The sequence below is a fragment of the Uranotaenia lowii genome, chromosome 2 (genome assembly GCF_029784155.1).
Source record: "Uranotaenia lowii strain MFRU-FL chromosome 2, ASM2978415v1, whole genome shotgun sequence".
NCBI classification, from domain to species: Eukaryota; Metazoa; Arthropoda; class Insecta; order Diptera; family Culicidae; genus Uranotaenia; species Uranotaenia lowii.
In genome coordinates this window covers 246975643-247000132 of record NC_073692.1, presented here as the reverse complement: position 1 = coordinate 247000132, position 24490 = coordinate 246975643, and the positions used below count along the sequence as shown (strand labels likewise).

The 24490-nt window shown below is 34.2% G+C and overlaps 1 protein-coding gene across 1 annotated transcript in view; it reads right to left on the bottom strand.

Annotated features, from left to right (window-relative positions):
- LOC129747487 (zinc finger protein Elbow) overlaps positions 1-20457 on the bottom strand; it is a 76246-nt gene extending 55789 nt beyond the window's left edge. Inside the window, exon 1 of the mRNA XM_055741735.1 lies at positions 18994-20457. Coding sequence (XP_055597710.1) covers positions 18994-19053 — 60 coding nt within the window. The 5' untranslated portion in view covers positions 19054-20457. The remainder of the gene's footprint in view (positions 1-18993) is intronic.
- Positions 20458-24490: the final 4033 nt, after the last annotated feature.

Sequence of the window (24490 nt, the reverse complement as noted above, 5' to 3'; positions counted from 1 at the left end):
AAGATAGTTTTTTCTTTCTCGGAATACTTAACAGAATTTTCATTATTGATTTTAGCCATTACTCTAATCAGATTTAAAATAGTGTATATTAATCCATATATTTTAAAAAATCAAAACAAAAGTTCTAGAGTGAAGCCACAAATAATAGTTTGTATTTTCATTGAACTTCTATCATGAGACGTAGTATTAGAAAACAAAATTTCTTTGAACTGTTTCAGAATTCAGAATTATAATCTTGAACCAGAATCAGAATTTAGAATTGAATTCCATGTAATGTTTCAGACTTTGAATTAAGGGCAAAAATTTAGAGTCGAAAGTCAGAATCATTATAAGGAATTGAGATCCAGAATATTCACTAAATATTTAGAGGCAGTCAATTCAGCAAAACATTTTAAAAATCATGTTTTGAGAAGTTTTCGTGCCCATCAAGTTCATATTTTAATTCTAAATTCTAAAATTAAAACGAAATTTAACGAAACAACAACAGCTACGCTGCATTTGATGTTGGTTGTTCCCGGTTCGCTTGCTCCAACTCTGAAGAAATGGCCCCAAAGGCCGACCAACCAAGTTGTGTATGTGTGCTCAAACCGTTCTGTCTGTGTGCATGTTTGCCTGCCTGGTTGGTATTGTGATTATAATTTATAAACACGCTTTCACATATTTTACCCCGTAATCTGCTAATTTATGGTCTCCTTTAAAATCAACCTTGGTGATTGCACAGAGGATTGGTTTCGTTGGCCGCGCCGCGCCGCAATGGCAAGTGTGCCTGGCTGGTCTGGTGGACAAAGCTTAGTTCGGTTCTGCACTTTTATTTTTCTTTCATTCCTTCATTACTACTAGCCATGTCTTCAGATGGGCCCACAAAAGCACACCGCACTCGAGTTAATTCAACGCTCTGGACTGAACGAAACCAGCGAGTGAAGCTCGTTTGTTGAATTTATTTATTTATTAATTTTATTTGCGTTATTTATGGTATGTTGCCTCTCCAATCGTGGCTCGAAATTGCACGTTTCATGTCATTTTCAGCATTTAATGAATGTCTTCCTTTCGGCATGGTCGTCGGGCACAATCCAAACAAAGATATCATCACTTTTTACAGTCAATTGAGAAGCTGTTTCTCACAGTTTTCGAACAGAGTCAGTCGACCGGCAGTTTTGTAGCGGGAATATGATTGAATTATTGAACACCACCTCGCCGCACCTCGCTTCGCCTTTCGGATCGGATTGGATTGAATTGAACTGAAAGGCCACCGCTATAAGCTGCCGCGCCGCCATCGGATGGAGCGCTACGAATGTCAACTCACTTAATTGGTCCCCAACAATCGGAGTCAAGGTGGAACACAGTCGACGACAAGCGAGCGACCCCTTCATTCGGTATCGCGGGTGAGCAATTTTTATTAAACTTTAGCAGTTGTTAGCTCACATGATTTATTGCTCGTGACCGAGTACTGTCAGCGATTAGTGTTCAATCGGACGTTAATTCTTGCGCGACTTCAACATCATCAACACGTCAATTAATCCGCGCACACTGGCTGTCTGGTGGTGTGGTGCCATCAGAATCATAAGACTTAATCTCAGCGGCGAGCGAGCGCTCGGTGATTAGGTTAGAATAAGCGGGAAAGACATTGAGCCGGCTCAAGCTATTAATCACACGCGAGGCAAAGTGCATTCTATTCCAGCTGAGCTGAGAACTGATTGCTCATTCAACGACATTGGCTACGACGACGACAATCGACACATCTCTGTGAGAATGTTTGCGCACTCATTGTACTTAGATTAAATTTATACTTAACGGTCTTTCTTAAAAACAGACCTCTATGTTACAAATTTGTCTACCTTTTTCCCTAATTTTTTAATTAATATCCTAAGGTACGTTCTTCTTTTCATATGATGTTCTAATTTCTTGGAGTACACAATCAACTTATCGACTTAAAGTATAAGAATTTCGCCCCGAAATGATTTTGAATTGTTGTGAATTACCTATCCAGAAACTGCCACTACCGTTTTCCCCGATATCAACTCCAAACTTACGAAACGTATAGCGTAAATGTATTTCAGAGTGTTGTTTGTTTGCTCTGTTGATATATTTTTTGATTTATAAAAAAAATCTATCCTTTTTCTTTCCTCCATTTTTTAACCGAAATCATAAAACGGCACATTAATACGCATCAAATTTTTATCAGCTTTTCGAATAAAATATTTTAAAAAAAATTTAGTAATGACCTTTAACTTTTAATATGAAAAATATTAAATAAGCTTTTAATGGTTTCTAAAAGTACTTAAAAGCATAACCGAATATATTGCAAAAAATACCATTTGGTTTACCAATTTATAACGCAACTTTCATCTGAAGACACCAAAGTGGACCAATAACTTCTTTAGGAGTTATAACCGTTTAAAGACCTTTAAATTTTTCATGTTAAGGTTCATTACTTAATCCTTTATTTCATTATTTTTCATTTTTCTCGAAAAAAAAATTCAATAGTGCGCAATGATGAATACATGAAAAGAAAAATAATGAAAAAATATAATTTTGACATATTTCGGTTATTTTGCAAAAATATTAATTGTTGTAAATTTGCAAAAACATGAAAGGGTTCTACCTTTTTGTTCTTCACACAAGACAATTAGAAATAAATGCTTACTTCTAATTTCTTTTGTACTAATCACAGTTTTAGCATAAGAACTTCGCAAATCTAGATTTCTGGACACCGTGAGAGTTTATAATTTTGCTGGGAGTAGTTATGTATGTTGGTTATCCACCATGGGTGCACGGATTCACCGCAGTTTCCGCCTAAGTATGTGCTCATATGCATTCTTAGATTATTAAGTTCGAAAAATCTCTAATGCAGCGCGCCACCTTACCCGGACCCCATGGCTTCGTTTGAACTGTTATGGAGCGAATGCATTTTTGTTGATGTATGTTTATTTTGGAAGAACGACTAAATCGATAGGCTAGTTTACTTGCAGGTATTCCGGCATCCGTGTATATACCTGGCCAGCTGGCAACTCATTGAATATTTTTATTATATAGTCAGATATAGGAGGAAACACATCTTACCTGTCGGTCACTACTGGGATTCGAACCCAAAAGTTTTCTTGCCGATACCGGGAATCGAACCCAGTCGGACTGGCATACCAAAACTAGACTCGATCCAGCCTATCCACTAGACCACATCAAAGCTCGAGAATTTAGCTGGGAGTAGTTATGCGATAATATTTCACCTACTGAGAAACTTATTCCTTAGGAAAGCTTCTTTCCAATACAACTTTTCTGAACATAACCTTGATCAAATCAATTCCGAAACGTATTTAAAATTGGTTCTGATAAAGATTCTAAATCTTTAATCATACCATAACTTTCTATCAGTTTTAATAAACAAAATTGAATATTGAAGAGCAGAATCTCAATTCAGTTTTTTAGGAATGATTCAATTACTAACTACATAATACTATTAAATATAATTTGTTGGTAAAAAGGAACAATAAAGATTTTTTCATTCCTCAGAATGAACATTAGAATATGGTCGGGATCCGACCAGACCGAACTGAACGCCATCGGCATTTTTTCGAGGCACTCGAACTTAATGTGCAAATATTTTAATCAAGATGCTTAATCCTTGGTGTTTATGAACCAGACTCGATAGTTTTTAATGCAAGGAATTCTTCTCAGTCTATTATACTCGCTTTTTCGAACTAAAATAGGAATTGTACGAGATTCTATTTCAGTTGTTTTAAAATTTTCTTATGGCGCTCAGTTCGGTCTGGTCGAAGCCCGGCCATATAGAACATGATTCTAAGATTAGAATTCAAATCAGAAATCAGTTTAAGAATAAAATTAAATAAAAAATGAAAATAAATTCAACAATAAAAAGTTTCAAATAAAAATCCACTTCCAGAGCTTGGTTCAGTCATTGAGATAAGAATTCAAAATCAGATTTGAAAAAAAAAAAAATAAAACAACAGTAAAAACTCAAATTTAAAAATGGTCGAATAATCTAAATAAAGAGCATTTTTCTTCGATTCATACTTTAGTAAAATTTATAAGCATTATAATTTTCAATCAAATCATTCATTGTAACTCTAAGAAAACAAGAAACACAATACTTCAAACCTCGGTTATCGAATGTCGGCTGATAGTTCTGAATTTTCAAATTGAAAAATAAAAAAATATATTCGCTATTAGTAATTAGATTAAAGAACTCTCTGGATCAAGCCCCGTATTTGATGATAAATAATTAAAGATTAAAACTATTGAGAATTTGGAGTTTGAATACAGTGGAATTTAAAATTTATCCCATAGAAGTGAAAAACATATTCTTTTTAACAACTTTTTCGATGATTTTTCTTGATTAGTATGCAGTTATAATATCAAAATAACAAAAAAGAATGGTCAATTTCGAGTTTATAATGCAAAATATTTTTTTTTAAACCTTATTTGGTTGTATTTCCAGATTTATAGAATTTTTCTTTCATACTATTCCGATCGAACGAAAACTACAACTTTATGAAAAATATATGTAAAACGGGCAAAAAAAACTTTGAAGCGCGTTTTCTCGAAAACAGCTATGAGGCACTTATATCTCTTTGGCTTTGGCATTTTTTTAAATTAAAAATATGTATATGTTATACCAACAGGCCGTCGAAAAAAATGAATAAAATGTGTATGTCATACGCTAAAGTATAAATCCTGAATTAGTGTATATTTCGAGCCCGTTCTAGTTTTAGATTTGAAAAATTTTGAACTTTTAATAGTTTGCTAGTTTTGATAACGGTTTAGAGCAAAACTTTTATTTTTCCACCTCAGCGGCCCTCGTGAGCAGGGGGGGGGGGTAATTTCCCCCATTAATTCCACCCCCCCCCCCCCAATCCGACCTTAACATGATAATTAATCATTAATAACGAAAACACCTTTACCGGGAAACAAATACAATGTTTATGGGATGCAAGTTTCGAAAACACACTATGGAACCCATATACCTAGCAAAGGTACTACCGTTGCATGATGTTGCAAATTTGCAATAATTATTGAAAAACCATTATATCAGCGAAAAAACAAAATAATCTCAAGTTGTCGAAAAAAGTTTCAATGAGAATTACACCAGTCCAAAAATTTGAAAATTAAGGCTTTTTCCACATTCCATATTTTTTCAGATTCAAGTTGGTCTTTTTTGTACCTAAGTACATTGAAAGTCATTTGCTGCAAATTTGATACTTTATGAAACGAAGGGTTAATATTTCTTTAATATTTTATTTGAAAAGCTGATAAAATTTCAATTTTTACGATTTCCGATGAAAAAACAGAGTTAGATTGCTTTGAAATTTTATTTTCTTTTATTTTATTTTCAAAAAAAAAACTAACCAAATCTAACTCAAACATTAAAAATGTTAGAAATTTGAAAAAATGAATCAAATTTTCAATTTTGGGGAAGATCTGAAGACCGGGGCAGACTTTGATGCCTGAATCGATAGCAAACTGTAACCAAAATGAGCTATCAATGCCAAAATGATTGCATAATTAGGCGTCGTATTTTTCTCGATGCCTAAATTAGGTCTTACTAAAGTATCAATGTGTTGAAAAGTGAAAGCAAAACAACACCTAAATAAAGCATCAACAGCAAAATGATAGCACTATTTGATTTCGCTTTTTCCTAGATAACAAAACAAGGCATCATTAAGGTTTCATTTATTACGATAGAACAAAAAAAATGTGATCAAAATGATAGCATTATTTGGTATTCCATTTTCTGTGATGAAAAATCAGGTTTATTTAGGTGTTCAAAATTAAATCGAACTGAACACAAACTGCACGTTTATTCGTTATCGGCATAGTGCGCGCCTTTTAAGTGTTGCCGAATTTTGGCATTGTACCACCTTTATTCGGGCAAAATGATACCTAAATTTACTTTCAAGGCATGATAGCAAAATTAGGTATTATTTTGCCATAAAAGTCTGCTCGGGGACCCCCGGCGCTAACCCATCAGATAATAAAAGAAATCCTCTTATCCGAACTCCGGTAATCCGTGCTTCCTCGTTATTTGAGCTACCATTATCATAAAAAAAATCATGTATAGTTGTATTGTATCGACTTGATATAATGTTATTAAATAAACGTTTTTTGGCAAGAAACGTCAATTAAATAGCATATCAGAATCCATGTGGGTATCAAGGTATGCGCCTGGATGATATGCAAAACCATAGCACACCTAAAAAGCCTTTTCAATGTATTTCGTGTAATAGTAGCTCAGATAACGTGGTTGATCGGATTACCGGAGCTCGGAAAAGTCGGGTTCTACTGTGATCAGTGGTTCTACTGTATTGTAAAATGAATTTTGTATTTTTTTATATAACTTCTATCATTAGAGGTTACTAAAGTTAGTTACTTGATATTTTTTTCTTCACGGATTCATAAATCATGCAGTAGAGGTTTAATAATAAGGAAGTCACATTGAACTTTGGCCAACAAGTTACAAAGGTTTTATTAAGTTTATGCCTTTTGAAATAATGTCGGCTTACTAATTTAACCCTTAAGAACCCAAACTCGCCATTAAATGGGGTTTACTAAAATCAGCATGAAACCACGGCTAATCATTTTATATCGCGCTTTTTAAGTTTCAAAAGGTTTCAAATGGGCCTATTTTTCAAAAAAATATCAATTTGGTGGCGTCTGAAATCTTGGATACTTAGGTCTAAGAGTTATCATAATTCTAAATTGAGTTTTTTGAAAAAAAATATGCTCGGGTAAAAGATACCTAAGCCCCTTCTTAAGGCGGGTTTGGGAAAAACCACAATAAATGGAAAAGTGCGTGAAATATTTACTTGTTGAATAGTATGAAAACTACAAACGTAAAAGTACTGAAAGTTAAGTTTTTAAGTCCCTGTGGTTATACAAATTTTAAAAAAATTGAACCAGTTAAGTAAACTATTTAAATTTCTCCCACTTCTCATAAGAAACGGTCTAACTCCATATCTAGAAAAACGTCGACCAGCTGCCCCTGTTTCCCAATCGGGCTGGATGTAATCTCCTTGGGTTTCCAGTGCAGAAACTCGTATCGTTTCATTGGTCTCGGGCTTTCTGTCGATCTACGCTAGTAAGGCTACACGTGTATGTTTGTTCCTAAGTTGCGCGTCGGTTGGCTTCCAGAAGTCAACATGAATGGCAAAAGAACGGCAAACAGGCGATTGAAAATCTAACAATTTATGACTCGTATATATGCGCGCTGATTATGAATATAAAATTTATTTAATCCTCTTAGTGCCTATAAAGACGTTTCTAATGGGCCATAATTTAGTGGCGGTCAGATTTGATCTCCTTTTCAGGAAACCCGAGCCCGGGCGAGAGTTGCGACTGGAGTATGAATTTAGGTGTTTTTCTCTTTCCAAAACCGTTCTCAAACACACAGACGGGCAGCTTCATTTCAATGTGAACGACGAATTAAACACACCGCTAATTTGTGTCAATAACATTTTGTTCTGAAAAACATAATGATGGTAATATTTTATCCCTCGATCGATTCCTTCGAATCCCAAATTATTATGGAACGTATTCAACACTCTGGTGATTCGCCTCGAACCCGATTATCATACGATTTATATTTTACTAAAAAATGTCTTCAGAAAAGGGTTATGCTTAAAATCCGTACGTTATCCATACAAACGGGATTGTGCCATAAAATTGATTTGAACTTTTGTTCTAAAAATACTTGATTTACGGAATTTAAAACCACAAATATGACTGGATCATGCTATATGCGGCTTTTCAAAAGCCAAAAATTTTCACCCGGTGATCAAAAAAAGAATCTGTTCAGAATTTCACTCAAATTAAAGTTGAATAATTTATGATAAAATGGCAAAAAATTTCCACTAAAAATTCATTATTTATGCTAGCAACACTGCCAAAAATTCGTAGTTTATTTTAATAAAGGTTTTGAGTCAAAGAATGTTTCTAAGAAGACAACAATTAGTATCGATATAAGTGCAAAGAGTTACAGCTCCATGAAATGACTTTTTCTACATATTTTCAATGAGAAATATGTACATGAAAAAGCAAAATTAAAAAAATATATTTATTTTCCCTTGTTATTTTTCTTTGTGACCCTAGCTTTAAAAATAGTGAATTCAATGCAATGCAATCATTTTAATTTTGAGTTAAGTTTACCGATAAGCTACATTATTGCTCATTGAAAATGTTAGCTATGAAAATTCAAAGTTAATAGTTAATTTAATCGGAAGATTGTAATTATTATGGGACAAAAATGTAACTCAAAGCAATAAGTTTGGCAACATTTTTATACATCTTGTAAATACCAAACTGTATTAAAATAAATTGAATTCGATCAATTTTAAGCCCTTGGGGCGCGTGTAAAGTTTGACTCACAAAATGTTCATTTTCCAAAACAACATTACCATTTTTTTATATTTAATTTGAAGGTTAGGTACAAGAATCTATAAATGTTAAAAACTATACGGTTTCGAACGTGTTGATGCATCCTCTTCAAGAAAATCCGAAAGTTTTAGCCGTAGTAGTTATTTGAATATTTCGACTCTCAGGATGCAAGTGCGAGGAATGTGTCATATGTGAAAAGACTACACCAAAAGTTATGTAACTTTTTCACGTTCGTTGAAATGATTTGAAGTTTTCCACAAAATATTTCCTCAAGTAAAACTTTTCACGTCACAATGTTTGTGTTGTACTGCAGGGTTCCCAGAATTATTGATGATTTTTTTCGACATAATGCCACTTTTCCTAGAGAAACTGCCATACCAATTTCAAGGCCTTTTTAGTTTCCTTAGAGTTATCGAATTGAAATAAAATTTTGCTGAGATTCTTTTAACTTATTGGACTAGAATAATGGAGCTAGGATTCCTGAAAGTTAAAAAATCTGACAAACAATATAATTTTTAGTAAAATTAACACCCAAATAATAAATCACTATAGATCCCATGCCATGGCATTTTTTATGGTTTAATTGGAATGTTAAAGTTAAGAGAAGGTACACACTTATTACAAATCTATGAAATTTTGATCGCTGAAAATAAGACTATAGATCATAATTTGCCTTTTTACCAACTGGGTGAGTCAGTCGACTTTTCAACAACGTACTCTCTAGCTGTCGAGAATGGCACTCGAGCTATTTTCCACATTCTTTGCTGTGCGCCTCTTTTTGTCGGATTCATGTAGGTAGCAAGAAATGTACTGGAAAAGGGAAAAACGGGAGGCATCTCATGTATGAGCAATAATGTGGCATGGGTAAGTATCGTTTGGGTTGTTAATTTGCTGAACGCAATCGAAGCGGTAAAATCTGTATGAACGTGAATGGAAAATCAATTGCTCTGGCACTGACGATGTATCAACTCTTGGTCAGGCTCGAATCAGAAGTCACTGCTAAATTTGTACGTACGAATGCTTTTACTGGCTGAGCTTAGGGTCCCGCTTCGTGGATGCCACTGTCTGTAGTCGGTTTCAGATTTTATGTCACGACAAATGAAGTGAATTTCATTCCCATCCAGAAGGTTTACAAACCTTGCTCGAATGTGCACGGTGCCACGGAAAATTTATGAATGGCAGCAGCGCAATTTTGTAGAATGTCCATTTGACTGTTTGTTTTGCCAGTTGCCGTACAGACAATTTGAAATATGCTTGGGGTAGTTAATTATACAATCGATTGCGAACTATTGGTTGGTAAAACATGTTCAATGATTTATTGGATATTGATTTTCAGGCACTGTAAATGATGATTAGTTTGTTTATTTTGGATATGGCAAGTTTTTGATTCATTACCTCAAACGCAACATTTTATCAGTATAAATTAAGTTTTATAGTTGATAACAATTATTTGGAAAAATACTGGGGCTTAGCAGTGTTTATATCACACAGTACACAAGTTTGTATGGTCCTTTCACTGTTGTTTTTCCTTTGTTTAATTAGTTTAAATCGAGTTTGAGTACACTGTAAATTTTTGCCTCGATTTCCAGCAAAAAAAATTGCTGGAAACGTTCAGCAATCCAAATTTTTGCTGGAAACCAGCAATCGGTTTTCGAATTGCTGGATTTTTCAGCATTCGGTTATGTGCTTGTCATTTTTGCTGAAAAATCAGCAATCGGTTTTCAAATTGCTGGACTTTCCAGCAATTGATCTAGTTTGCTGGAAAATCAGCAATCGAGTTGTCAATTAGGAGTTTGTTTTGGTTTCGTACGCTGAAGTAAGGTGAGATTCTATTTTACGAATTTAGGTTAAATTAATATAATTATTTTATTTTCCTCTATATTCTAGCAATCAGGCATCAAGTCAAGGGTAAGTTTTTATTGTACAGGTAGATATTCCATTGAAGATACTAATCAAAACTATTTTTACAGGTGGCGGATGATCAACATTTTGGCACAAAGCGGCCACCCCAGAGCCGGTGTTAGAAAGTTGTGAAAAAAAAAAGTTTTTTTTGGAAAATAAATTAATCCCTAATTGAAAATGGGAGAAAATAATTGTTTTTATTGCTTATTCTATGCACAGCCAATATTAAACTTTAATTTTATATTGAAATATAAATTTCATACTAAATACTGCCGGTTGTGTTGAAAGAAATAGCTGGTTTCCAGCAATCTGGATTGCTGATTTTCCAGCAATTTGAATTGCTGGAAACCAGCATTAACGTTTGCTGTTTTTTCCAGCAATTGAAATTGCTGAAAATTTTGCTGGAAAGTCAGCGGGACAAAAACCAGCAAAATTTTGTTGGTTTCCAGCAAAAAAAAATTTGCTGTGTAGCTACAATTACAAACAAGATTCAATGATTTACTTTAACCAATATAGATTTTCAAACTCAATATCTTCGGTATTGTTGGCATGTTGGCAAGTATATGGCGCCATTCAACAGCAAAGGCGTAAAAACGTCAGTTTCCGTATTTTTTCTCCTTATTAATATGTTAACCTGAATTATATTCGGATAAAAGAAAAATTGCATAAATTTAGGAGGAAAGCATTTGCAAATTTTCATGATCTAACTAGAAAAGAACAGAATATAAAATGTGAATTTCATATACCTACTTTCCTATGCCTCTCCCTCCACTGTCATATGAAAATGCATAAAGGTGCTGCATACATTTAGGGGTAAAAATGATAACAAAAAATTTAACTTACTTACGTCGTTGTAACGGATGTAATGTAAATGTTGACAAAAGTCATCAATCATATTACAGCGCATGGAAACGACACAAAAAGAAATTCGCAAGGTGTCACATTTTGTTTCATCTTACCCTAGATAGTTAGTTTTTTTTTGAAAAATGCAAAATGATTATCTGAAAAATATCATTTTATTTTACTAGTAAAGCAAACAAGTATAAAGTTTGAAAGTAGAGGTAAATATAGTTAAGCCAATTCGTCATGATGATGAAGATAAAGGTTGTAGGTATAATGTGTGAGGTATAAGAAAGTACCTTAGCAACATTTAGTAATCATTTGATGAAAACGAGATGACATTTTACAAATTTAAAAATTAAACATGTTATGTGGTACCTATATAAATGTTGCACTCCGCTGTTGCATGATACCCCGTTTAACTTAATCATTGATTTACATCGCTGATACGACTTCCTCGAGTAACTCATGAACAGATGGAGAGGTTTCAGATATAACATGATTCCATCTGCATCATGCGTTCAAGCATCGAATATACTAATTCTAATCCTAAGTAACTTGATAAGCTGTATATTGAAGTGTCTGGAAAAATCCACTCAGAGTGAATCGAGATAAATTTTTTCAGGAGCTCAAAATTTATAATGATTTTTTATTTATAAACCGTCATTCTATTTTAAAGCCTCATGAATGATTTTCATATTAAATTTTCCATCATATTAACGTTGATTTTCAAAATCTTTTCAATTATAGCTACCTTCAAATAGATTTAAATTATTACCTTCTTAGTGACAAAATAATAATCCGAACAAGTGTTAGAACAATAAATCTGTTCCACCAATGTGACCTCATGATAAGTAAAATTACTCTAAAATCGCTCCGAAGATTTTAATTGGTCGTGAACTCGATGATGAGTTCAGGAAATATATATTTTGGACCGTCACGTCATGTTTTGGTGAAAAACGGTTGAGGAGATAGTAACGTTTAATTAGGTTGCTTTTGTCGGAGCACAGATTTCATTATTCAAAACATTGACGTTTGAGATTGGACCGTTGAGTGATGTGTTATTTGTTGATTGAAAGCCTTTAATCAGTCTCAATTTCAGCACTGTTCGCAATTCTGCCCACATGATGGGTACATGGATCATTTTCCCCAGGAAAACGCACTTGAAAAATGACCATAGGAAATAATAAATACATGTATGAGCGGCACCCTATCGATACCTACATACCAATGCACACCACCCTAAGTCAAGCCATTCTTCTGTCGGTTTGATGGATGATAACAAACGATCCGGGGAATAAATGTATAGGATACATGGTGTAGCGAACCCATAAATCACTCCAACTGCCATCTGACAGACAGTTTTGTACCGGGGGCCAGCCCACAATTGCCCCGGTTGTTCGTCGCCGGCTATCATTTGCCAGGGCGTTTCCTGATTCGGGTGACGACCAGCGAAAAGAGTACGGACTCTAGTAGATTTGTACATGCTAGCGAGTAGGTAGGGAGGGATAACGTGGTCTGCGTAATATGTCAGTTGCACCCGAAGCGGTGAAATGGCGGGATGGATTACAAGCTCCTTAATTAAAATGATGTTTACATATTAGTGGCTGCGAAGCAAAATATGATAAACGCTGAACATACGAAAAAAAAACTTGTTTTCCTAACTGTCTCTGATTTATGTTAAGGTCTAAACAAACTATGATTAGTAAACATTTTATCTTGAAATAATATTCGAATATTTCATTTTGTTTTTAAAAATTTGGTTTGAAACCTGAAGTTATTCAAACAGATGTGTCGAAAAATTGTCTTCAATCATCAAATACAGTACACAAATCGGATATGCAGCAATAGACTGAGTCATTTTGGGGTCGTTTTTGAATGCAGAATTGCAGTGGCCAGCTTTTCTACCTTGTAGAAATAATGTCAGGGCGCTAATCCAAAAACCTCTTGACAGATTTTCACTGAATTAAGTACACGTATACATTACATTACTAGATAGATTCAATGAAAATTTCATCATTTTCCATCCATGATTTCAAAAGTTATTCACAAAACAAAATGTTGCATTTTTTTCGAATACAGTCCTTATTTTGTAAAGAAAAATTGTTTCTTCTGTGGGGGCGGACGTGCAAATGGTTTTCGTACCAATTAAAAAAATCTTCGAAGGAAATTTTCCACTGAACAACTTTGTCGAAGATTGTAACACCGTATCTTATTAGACAAATAAGATATTAGGTGTTTTATGGGAGCATGTCTTTTGTCTTTGAAAAACAATAAATTCATTCGAAATCACTGCTGAGTGCCTAGCGAGGTATTGCACGACTACTTTTTATGCAATACATCGCGAGGACCAGCAGTGATGTCAATTGAATTTATTGTTCTTCAATGATAGAAAATTCCAAACGTTTAATAACTATTTTGCCTAATAATCTACGAAGTTACGGTCTACGACAAAGTTGTTCTGCGGAAAATTTCCTTCAAAGAATTTATAAATTGGCACGAAAACCATTAGCACGCCCGGCTTCACAGAAAAAAACAAAAATGATGTTAATTTTTAGTACAAAATATTCAGTTTTCACATATTTACAAACATAAAAGTTCAAATTTACTCATGTAAATGTTACTTGAAAATTCTGCAAAACTTAATGGATGAGTTTTGAACCAGTACGAAGCTTTTTAGACCCCAGGGTTTGAGAAATTCAAAAATTACCTGAAATCGACTCAGTCTAACGCAGCAATCTGATACCTCCGGGGTAATCAGGTTGTTCGAAGATTTAGAATGGTATTAAATTCCAGCGCAAAATGCGGATTGTTTTTTTTTTATAAAATATTAATCTTTTACTCAATTACCCTTCAGACTGATAACTTGAAACTAATAAATTCTGGTTTAGCCTCATTTAGAACAACGTTTAACTAACATAATAAAATTAAGATACATTAAAATGATAAGTTCTCAAATTGCAAAATAATCATTCTCGATAAAAAAATTTATTTTTGTCACACTTTCAGCTTATACAATTATAATCTTAAGAATATCCGTGTTGCATTAAAAATTTAACGAAGCCAAAGTTTTTCATGAATGGAATTTATTTCGAAAATCCATTTTCTAAAGGAAAAATGAATACAAAATTATATTTTTAATGGAATGTTATTACTTTTAAGGCTGTTTCTTACCGTTCTTGGAAGAGTAATATTGTTTTAACTTAATAAATATCATATCAAATATTGACGAAAAAGACTAGATTCTCACAAAGCGAATTGATTTGATGATTGAAATTAATTTGTTCACCAAAGTTTGGACAGCTTATTGTAGGACGCATTTTTATTGCTAGTTTAAAAAAAATTGGTTAAATTAGAAGCGCATCTCTTTTATGCGTAAAGCACTTAAAAATCGAGTAAACTTTTGTAGTTGTTGATTATTTTATAAAGGAAATAACTAAAAACTAGTTTATTATTGAGTTGCAACGATTTGATTTGATAAAGATTTTTTCAATCCCGCTATTGAAGAGCAATGATAGAAACAGGACAATTTCTTAAGTCTCGAGAAGTCTTGGATCAGTTCTTGGTGAAGCCCTTATGTATATATGGTTTTTAAAGTAGGTACTATTATAGTTGTCTGGAAACCCTCTAAGAGATGTTTCTTTTTTATGTTTTGAAATGTTCTTAAGGAACTTACAAATCTTGGTGAAGACTTGGTAGGCCATGATCGTTCAAAACTGACGCGTTTTTCTTGTCAGCAAAAATTTCATTATCTAAAAAATGTTAATTATTCTTCAAATTTCATGAAGTGCCGTAGATTGTTTTTTAATAAGTGATAAAGTGATTGTTGTTTGGAATAGACCAACGTTAGGGTCAACTTCCAGCTTAAATTAGAGGAACTGTTCTTCCCGTTTGCCTGTCGCAGATCAGGTTATATAGTTTGAATTTTATCATCGGTAAAGAAAAAAAAATATCATCGGGTTGATCAATAAAATGTTCTTGTAATAAGAAAGTAAGAATTTATAATTGATGACGGATGAGCTGAAGATTTGTTTACAAAATAAAAGCAACAAATTTTATCATCATTTCGACCTCACATGAACCGAAGTTGATATCAAACTCCAGCTATTTCGTTTCAAGAGTCGTTTTGAAAATCAATTATATGTTAGACATTATAGTAAGGAAAACAGCTAGCTTGTAGGAAATATGGATGGTTGCTTGTCTTATTTTTTTGAGTGTTCATATTTTTTTGGATATTCAAATTAATAACACCTCGTAGATATTAAAAGGAGTTTCCACAGGAAATGTCTAGGAGCATAGAAGGTGTAGGTAAAACGAAGATCGAACCACAATTAGTGACTATCCTACCTTCATCCCTCATTGACTACTATGACGTGGCTGGCATCGTTATCTATTATATAAAATTCACTTGTAACGGAGTTTGTAGTACTACTCCTCCGTAACTACCCAAACGATTCAAGTGAATTTATTTTTAGAATATTCTGTGGGCATGCGAATCGGTTTATATCGAATAAAAATAACAAAAAGTCGCATCAATTGTCCGTAATAGTTAAATTTGTAGTTTTTTTAATCATCATTTCATCCATTTTTCAGAGACTTTTTTTCCTTTGGGCGCCAGGCGGTTTGTTTTTCGTCTCCATGGACGAGGCGTCGCGAGCAAACGTCGCGAAAAAATAGTTACCATGGCATAGCATACTGATTATTGGGAACATTTGGGCGCGTATTTCTTAACCAGGCATACTGTCTATGCACGTGGTGGCGCTATGAAGCCTAGATGTGTTTTTTTCTTCTTGACTCCTAGCTCATTTGTACAGCACATGGTTATGAATGACGCCTAGATGTGACCCAGATTGATATTTTGCCGATCGAATCAAAGCCATATAAACGATTTTAAAAATTAAAACTTTTTTGATTCCGTGTTAATTAATTTTTCAGAACCACAACAAAATTCCATGGAAATGAACAAACACATGAACTGAACAAGAGACTGTCCTTTAAAATAGATTATATGTAAAAAGTGAGGATATGCATTTTCCGGAATTTTTTGAATTGAGACGGTACACTAGAGCAAGTACTAACGTTAAACATTTACAAAAAAAGCATAAATTATTTCTTCATCTATCAATTTTTGGGCCCATACCAACAATCTGACGAAATAGACTCTACATTTCTCTTAATCCATTCACCGAAAAACACTGTACTGTTTTTTTTACACACAATTCAAGGACGTAATTAACATGAAAAGTGTGTTGTTGTTTTATTTACTTTTTGATAAATTTGAATATAACCGGAAAGTGTTGAAAATAATATTAACTCCTGTCATTTTACATGGTAGAAAAAGTTCAAACGCGCCTTTAGCCATGAAACACCTACCATTTTGGAATTTCCTCTCCAAAATGATTCAGCGTTTTATGAGAAAGGTCTGAAAGAGGTATCCTGCGTATTGAATCTGAAGTGGATATTCATAATTATAAAAAGTGTCTTTTGAAGGTCTTTTGTTTAAAACAGCATTCAGTAAAAGTGTATCAAACGTTTATTTTAACTGCAAAAAAAAACTGCAGATGTAACAATGGAATTTGATAAAACTAACAGGAACACGTAATTAATTCTTTTCAAAGCCTTTACACTATTTCGAATCTATGAATAAGATCAGAAAAAGCATTGTGTTTTCACTTGCTTCAATAATTGGGACAAATGTTAACTTAGAAATATCTTTTTGTCAACATTTTTGCATATTTAACCTCCAACAATAGTTTGTTGAGAAATAATTTAGCTATGCAACAAACAAAAATTGATTTGTTTTAAAGATTTACATATTTTTCTAATATTTATATGAATTTTACTTTGTTAAAATCCGTTTGCACTTGCTCTGGTGTATCTGAATTAAAATTAAGATTGAAATCTAACAAATTGAAGCAAAAGAAACTTTGATGAATGTTACCCTTCTCGGTGCAAAAATCATCATTTTAAGTTTTGTGTGATGTTTTCATAAACAAAATTTTGAAAATATCTACTGTAATTCAGCCGAACAACAAAATTTAAACATATTTTTTTTCCTTTTAAAATCATTCTTTTCCTTGATTCATTGAGTTGCAGTTTATCAATCTGAATTTAATTTGCACTTTTTGCTAAAACAAATCAAAATAAAGTAATTTGCGGTATAAAAAGTCGCCAGATTTCATACCATGACAAAAGCTGTTTGGCATCTCTTCAAGTTGTAATGTGTCATGTCTACAAGTTTAATATATTGCGAGAAAAATTATAAACATGATTTTAACATGGGAAGGTATAATAATACGAGATATGTTTCTACGATTGTTACAAACCTGTCCGCATTGCAGTGTAAAGAAGAGAGCGAAACTTTTCAACGAATCAGGGATTCCATACCAGTTTGTTGGCATAAATCGATAACTTATAAAGCAAAAGGAAGAGAGGATGTTTGTACGAAGAATTTGAGACCTTTCCTTATTTCTGGGTGAAGTCGGAAAGAAGGAGGCAAGTCATTCATATTATATTTGGCTTAATTTGAAAACTTATCAGAGAAATAAAGCAAAATGCTACGTCATTTAGATACTAAAAACTCAGTTATAATAGTTCGTGAGCACTTTTTGCATTGAAAGAGGGAAATGGCTGGAGGTAAAGTTCAACATACATTTTGACATCATTTATAAACTCATTGAAGCTTACAAAAACAGATAAAAATTTTCAGATCCTAACAAACAAATCTAGAGATCAATTTTAAGAAAATATTATTAAATCATCTTTGAACTGAAATTCGAAATTCCAGTTGCAGCTATTTTTTTAAAGCGTTTACTTCTAAAATAGCTTGACATTTGATTTGAAATGCAGCCTAAGAAATAAAGTTTGATTTCAGACATTTTAACAAATTTAGTTTATTTCCGGAAGGTGTTGCAAAGCACACCGGGTCAGCTAGTTGATATATATATTTTTTAAAGGAAGAGTAAGAGTTTTGTGCATTATGAATGAATTGCTAATATCAAGCTGCATTCTTTTGGCCATTGCACAAAATTTATGGCCTCCATTAATCGCGCGGTAGCAACCATGGACGATGTGGAATTCGTTCTACTTAGCCACGTCAGCGACCATGGAGCTCGAAATGTATTCAATATTTTTTTTAAATACCCAAAATGTTTATAAAATAATGTTAGAGAAGCATTTCGGGTTTAATGATTTGGGGTGCGTATGAGTGGTCAAACAAGCTCAGCTAAGCTTAAGGAACTTACAAATCTTGGTATTAAGAGCTTTAAAACAAGGTTTTTAAGCTCCCTTGTACTTTCTTATATAACCAAAATTGTGACTTGGGTTGTTAGGCCAGTAATCTTTTTGCGTTGTTTTTCATTTCCTAGTTGACTTTTGAACACCACCGTGACTTAGGGTCAGAGTGAAGTTCTTTTAAAAACTTTATTTTTCAATTGGCACAAGCCATTCTTTTCCATTAACACGATCATAATAAAATTGTAACGAGAAGGATATCAAAGCCCAGCACCTTATCTTTTACTCTTTTTCAGCAAGCCATCAGGCGCCAGCACTCGTCAGCAAAACTTTCAGACAGACATCAATCATACGCTACGCCACTGATGTGTCGGACGACGACGACGGTGCCTGTTTTGTTCCGTTCGGGTTCCTTCTTTCCGACTATCCGTCCATCCATCTGTCTATCGGATCAGCCATCCATCCGTCCATCCGTCCATCCATCCATCACGGCGGATCAAAACAGAAAAGACTGTTTTGCGGTTTGTGTTTTTTTTTCATAACCTCAATTGCTAATCACGTATAATGATGAGCGTTTGGCTCTGATCAGAAAAAAAAAAATCAAAGTTGGGACTTTAGAGAAATTGTACTTACCGTATTAGGAAGTGGTGTTAGATACTCCGGGCGTATGTACTGGTTACTTGAAGTCAGCATGGTGGAGTTTGTTGCTGGTTACTCGTTAATCCAAAAAAGTGCTTTGCTGCCACGAAGAAAATGCCGCCAGTGATGCAATCCGGTTTAATCTGTTGACTTTTATCAGCATCCACTAATCAGCCTGGCAGCTACTTGTTTGAAATACAATTATAAATTAATCCTGTTATCTGGAGCAGCATGTGTAAACATTACACTGTGCGGTTGAAGCGAATTCCATAAATCACATTGAGCTATAAATCTGATTTCCTCTTCGCTAAGCCGCTGTTGTTGTTTATTTGTCACTTTTGCTTTCACTTCACATTTCACTGCCCTGGAACGTTATGAAATGCTTGGCAATTTTGCCCCCCACACAGACAGAATGATAGGTGATGAGCCGTATCAAATTGACGGACAAATATTTTCACATTCACACGCGAGCCGGTGTAGCCATATATGATAAGTTGCACGGGACGAGGCACGAAATCACTGCGAGCACCACCGGTCCGAGCAGGAATACATAAATTTATCCGCAGCCGTAATCACGGCCATAATTTTATTCACACTGCAGAGAGCAATATTTTCCACTGGATCTCGCTGGTGTTGCTTGCCGTTTTTTTTCTCAGCACTTCCAGGTCGGCATCCAGGCCACGGTGAGACTGAGGTAGCCGAAAACAAAGCGCAACACAGAATAAAAACTACATAAATCACTGAATTATAATCCCCTGAGCTAGATTTATATCCATTTAGATGCAATAAATCCACATTTAGTTGAAGTTATGTAAATTAATCCATTATTTTATTTTGTCTAGATTTTTTCGCCGCACAGTTTTGCCGCTATACATATTTGTGTTTTATTGCGGCATGATAATAAACGCTAATAATTTATACTTAATTCATTCATAACTATGCTCGTTATAATTTTCCACAAACGATTGTATGGCGAATGGAACCATAAACTGCCATTCGCTGATGACAATAAAAACCATCAACTCAAATCACCACCAATTGCTTGAAAGGGGGAAGTGAGCCCATAAATTCAACAAATGAGCCTGCCACTATTACTTCACGTCACATCCAGTCGCACTCGGGTGTGAACAGAGCAGTTCCAAGAGACAAACCGACGACTATTTCAATCATTAGGGCTTTATTGTCCACGGCGGATTACAGGGTAAAACTGGCGCGTCGCGTCACATTGCCATGTGCTCTTTCTTCATTCCATCACAGTCGGTCATACGACAACGCGTCCAACCAACTGGAACCCGGAGAAGATGTTTGCGCGCCCTTCCTGCTCCCGACGGAGTGATAACCGGGTGCACTCGCGAGACACGCAGCGAAACTGTCACGACACTTCCAGAACGGGTTCCCAACGACCGGTCTTCATACAAAAGTGATTAATAACATTTGTGCGCCTCTAAACGGTCACAATAACTGACAGCGACTAACAAAAACATTTGACTACTAGTTTTTTCCCTTGTTCTCTCACGATTTCACACGTTTTCTCAAATGAGCGACTCAAAACTTTGATGATTCGCTCTGAGCATAACTCCGACGAACGCTCGCTGTTCTCAAACTCTCAGCCGCCATCATGGATCTCTCCTGTGATTACATTCTCCCATGCTTCTCCACTCACATACGTAAACAAACGGCTCCACATTAGTAGAGGGGTGTGGGTCAAAAACACAGTCTGGAGCCACCCAAAACAATCCCCCTCCCCAATGTTGTCGATACAAAACGGCTGCCTTGCTGCAATGGTCGCCCAATTACGGTTGTATTCGTGTGCAGCACATGGTGCTGTTCGAGCGAGCTCCATCATGCTACGCTGCGGTTTGCACACCAATATGCTTCCACCAAACTCACCTACACTACACCTATTTGGTACCCGCGAGTGCATAAAATGTTGTTTACAAACCGCTCGCAGTTGGTGGCCGCAGAGGAGCGCGCTCTGTTGTTTTTTTCTGCTTCCTCCCCCAACATCGTTGGCTTTTATCATCGTTCGTACTTAAGTGGATCATTTCACAGCTGGTAGACTTCCCTCGACTCTCCATCCGGAATTGGAACATGCGCTTTAGCAGTTCGCCATGATTGCAACGTGTTGATGTATGGTGGTGACGTCAAATTTATTATGGCCGCCTTTCGGTTGGTTCTCGGCTGTATCTTTTTATGTTGTTGGCGGTTTTACACCTCGTTTCATTCAAACAGCCACGCACACTTTGACACAACTCCGGTGGGTGGGTGATTATGCTGAGCGTGCATCAACTAAGTGGCGGGTTACCCGTTACGGTGAAAGGTGAGCTTGTTTTATCAAACGGGTCGCAAAGGGGTTAAATGCTGCTAGCTCGGTTGGACACCGAATGGTCATTGTCTAATTTGAACAAGTGCAGCTTTTGTTCCTTGATGCTTTATAAGGAAGATCTTCGTTAACCACCTGATGGTACGGAGGATTTTCACTGAAGCACTGCAGTACGATCTAGTTTCTTTCACTAAACGAAAAAGAGTTAAATACAGTATCCGCTCGTTAATGGACGATTTTAAGTAGGACACGCAAAAGGATATTTAGTAAACGACGTTTTGGGGCCTAAAGCCAACTGCAATTGGTACCGTAAACTGGGGGAACATTGATCACTTTTCTAAATCATTTTCGAATATTTTGGAAGGGTTTGCTTTTTTGTAACACTAAAAAGCTTTGAAATAGTTACTGAGGTAAGGACTATAAGGCATGATAATTGATAGCAGAATATTCAAACGACATTAGTGGCTATAACTAAATGTTTGTTACAAAACCAGATTACATGTTTCGGGGTAACTTTGATCACTATGGTTTTAACGTATTTCAACAATTTCAAAATTATTGTTTTAATGCCAATTACCACAGAAGGCTTAACACATCAATAACAGTAATTTTTTGTTTGGACTCAATTGAATTTTTCAACGTTTTATTTCAAAAACAAATTATATTCAAAAGATGGACAATGTTGCTGCATACATTTAGGAGCACAAATTAAAACATTTCTCAATATTTTTTTGCTTCAAAAACAAATGAAATTTTACCTCCATGTAATTCCCTAGGTCCTCCCACTGTTTCTATCTTCTTTTTTTATTTAAACTTAACCATTTGATAGGGTTTTTAGCCATTTGTTCTGTACAGGCTTTCTCATAGAAAATTTCCATTTTTTCTAATATCCAAAAATTATCATACCTTTAATGACCATCAAAATAACTCTCTAAGTTAAACTTTCATATAAAATAATCCATTTGCTTCTAAATTCTATCGTTTTATCAGGAGATGTGTTTGTATGTGAGTCATCGAAAAAACAGATATTTTTAAACTTTAAAACTACATTTTAAGTACTAAAAAAATCTCTAACTACAATCCAAATTTAGACTACATGAAACTAAATTTTAAGGCTTTCAAACGTATAAATCAGTTTTCAGATATTTTAACTTCAGACCTAGTTAATGATGATTATCAACCAAAATTTCATGTTGATCAAAGTTCCCCCAGTTTATGGTACTCTATAATTTGACATTTTGTAATAAATAATAAGCGGGCGCTTCCTTTTGTCGTTCGTTTAAAATTAGCTAGGGTATTCAATGAGAACGCACTGTTGTTTTTTTTCGCATATTTAATGGCCCACTAACCTCCTCCACGCCAAAAAAAAAGAGAAATTGAGCCTCCTGGTAATGGACTCATCAGTTCCCGGCACGTCTGGCAGCTAATAGAAAAAAAATTAGAACATGTGCTAAACTTATCCATACCAAGAGCTCTTTTTTTTTTTAAATTTAATGTGCGAGGTAATGTAGCTTCAAACAAAACACATATAACACGAAAAGTGAATCTTAATTGGAAAGAAGTTTCCTTTTAACACATTACGGATCGCGTAGAAATCCAAGCCAGAAAACACCGGCGTTCTATATCTCATAATCCACTGTATCAAATTTTTAAAAATTGCGATCGTGTTGTGTTTAATTTTGTTCAATATAGTTTTATGATTAAATTTATAACATTTAAGATAGACTTCTAAGTGTAGCACATAAGCGGCAAGCGAAAAACGAGATATCTCGTAGTCGGTCCGCAATGTGCTAAGAGATTCACTTAAAAAAGGGAATTATTATTATTAGTATAACAAATTAAAAATGAGGAAAGAAAAATATTATAAAAACAGGTTAAGTTGTTGGTCGCATATCAGCTAATTTATCTTTAACATGCTGTATAGATTTAGTATATAAAATGTTTTTATAAAGTTTATATCAAGTATTTGCAACTCTCAAACAAAATTAGAGAAGCATTCAACTCTTTTTTAACCCATTTTCAGTATCATCTTATTTCGAAATCCTTTGATTAAACTTCATTCTGTGTACCTATCATTTCCTCTGTGAGAAAATTTAGGATTAAAGGTGATTTTCGTATGTTGTATACCAACGAATCAAAAAATTATCGACGTATGAGCTCATTAAGGACTCTCTCACTAAATGTTAAAAATGAAATTACATAATACATTTGTTATTGAAAAGAAGAACATTTTGAGATATCCTTAAATTTTATATTTTTCCTGGCATCTCCTATTAATGTTAGCGGAAGGATAACACAACGAAATTTTAATAATTCTCATATGCAGCTTTACGTTTGAAAAGGCAAGTATTCGATATAATTTTTTCTATAAATTTAAAACAAATTTAAAAACTTTGATATTTTAGTATTATTCTAATTATATTTTTTTTTGAATAGTGAACCGGCGATATCGTGTTGTTTTTATCAACTCTGAGGTTAATTTTCCATTTTGAATTATGGTCGAAGTTTTTTATTTTTAAATTTAGATTTAATTCCTAATTAAAATTATGATTTGTAATTCTGATGTCTGGTGCTTTTGAAAATCTACTTCAATTGATTTGATCTTGAGTTTTAAGCTCTTATTCAAAATTTGTAACTTTATTTAATCTGGAAATTTGTAACTTTATTGAATGAATTGAAATTTTAGCCCTTCGTTTCGAATAAATAGTTAGAAATTTGCAACAGAGAATGTATGAATAAAGTGAAATATTGTTTTTTATTTCTTAATGGACAGAATGGACACATTATTTGTTCAATTCATTTTGAAGAAATAAAAATAAAAATCACGAAATGAAGGATCAATTTCTGATACCACAAAGCAACAAAATTCACATTTTCCGAGATGCAAGAATTTGAAAATTGGTTTAGAACTGAATTCAAATATGCATTCAATTTCATTCTACGAGCTTTCAGTTCTGAAATTCAAGCTTTCAATCAATAAAATAAAATTGTGCACTATTTTCGAAAAAAAACTGTACAATGTTACGAATATATTGAAAATTAAAGCTGTAAAGCAATGGTCTGCTTTCTCGTTGATTTCGAATAATTTTGACTTCTGAGAAAAAATAAACTAAGTGTTCATTGTACGTCTCGGTGGTCCAGTGGTTAGCGTGGTAAGACGGTAATCGC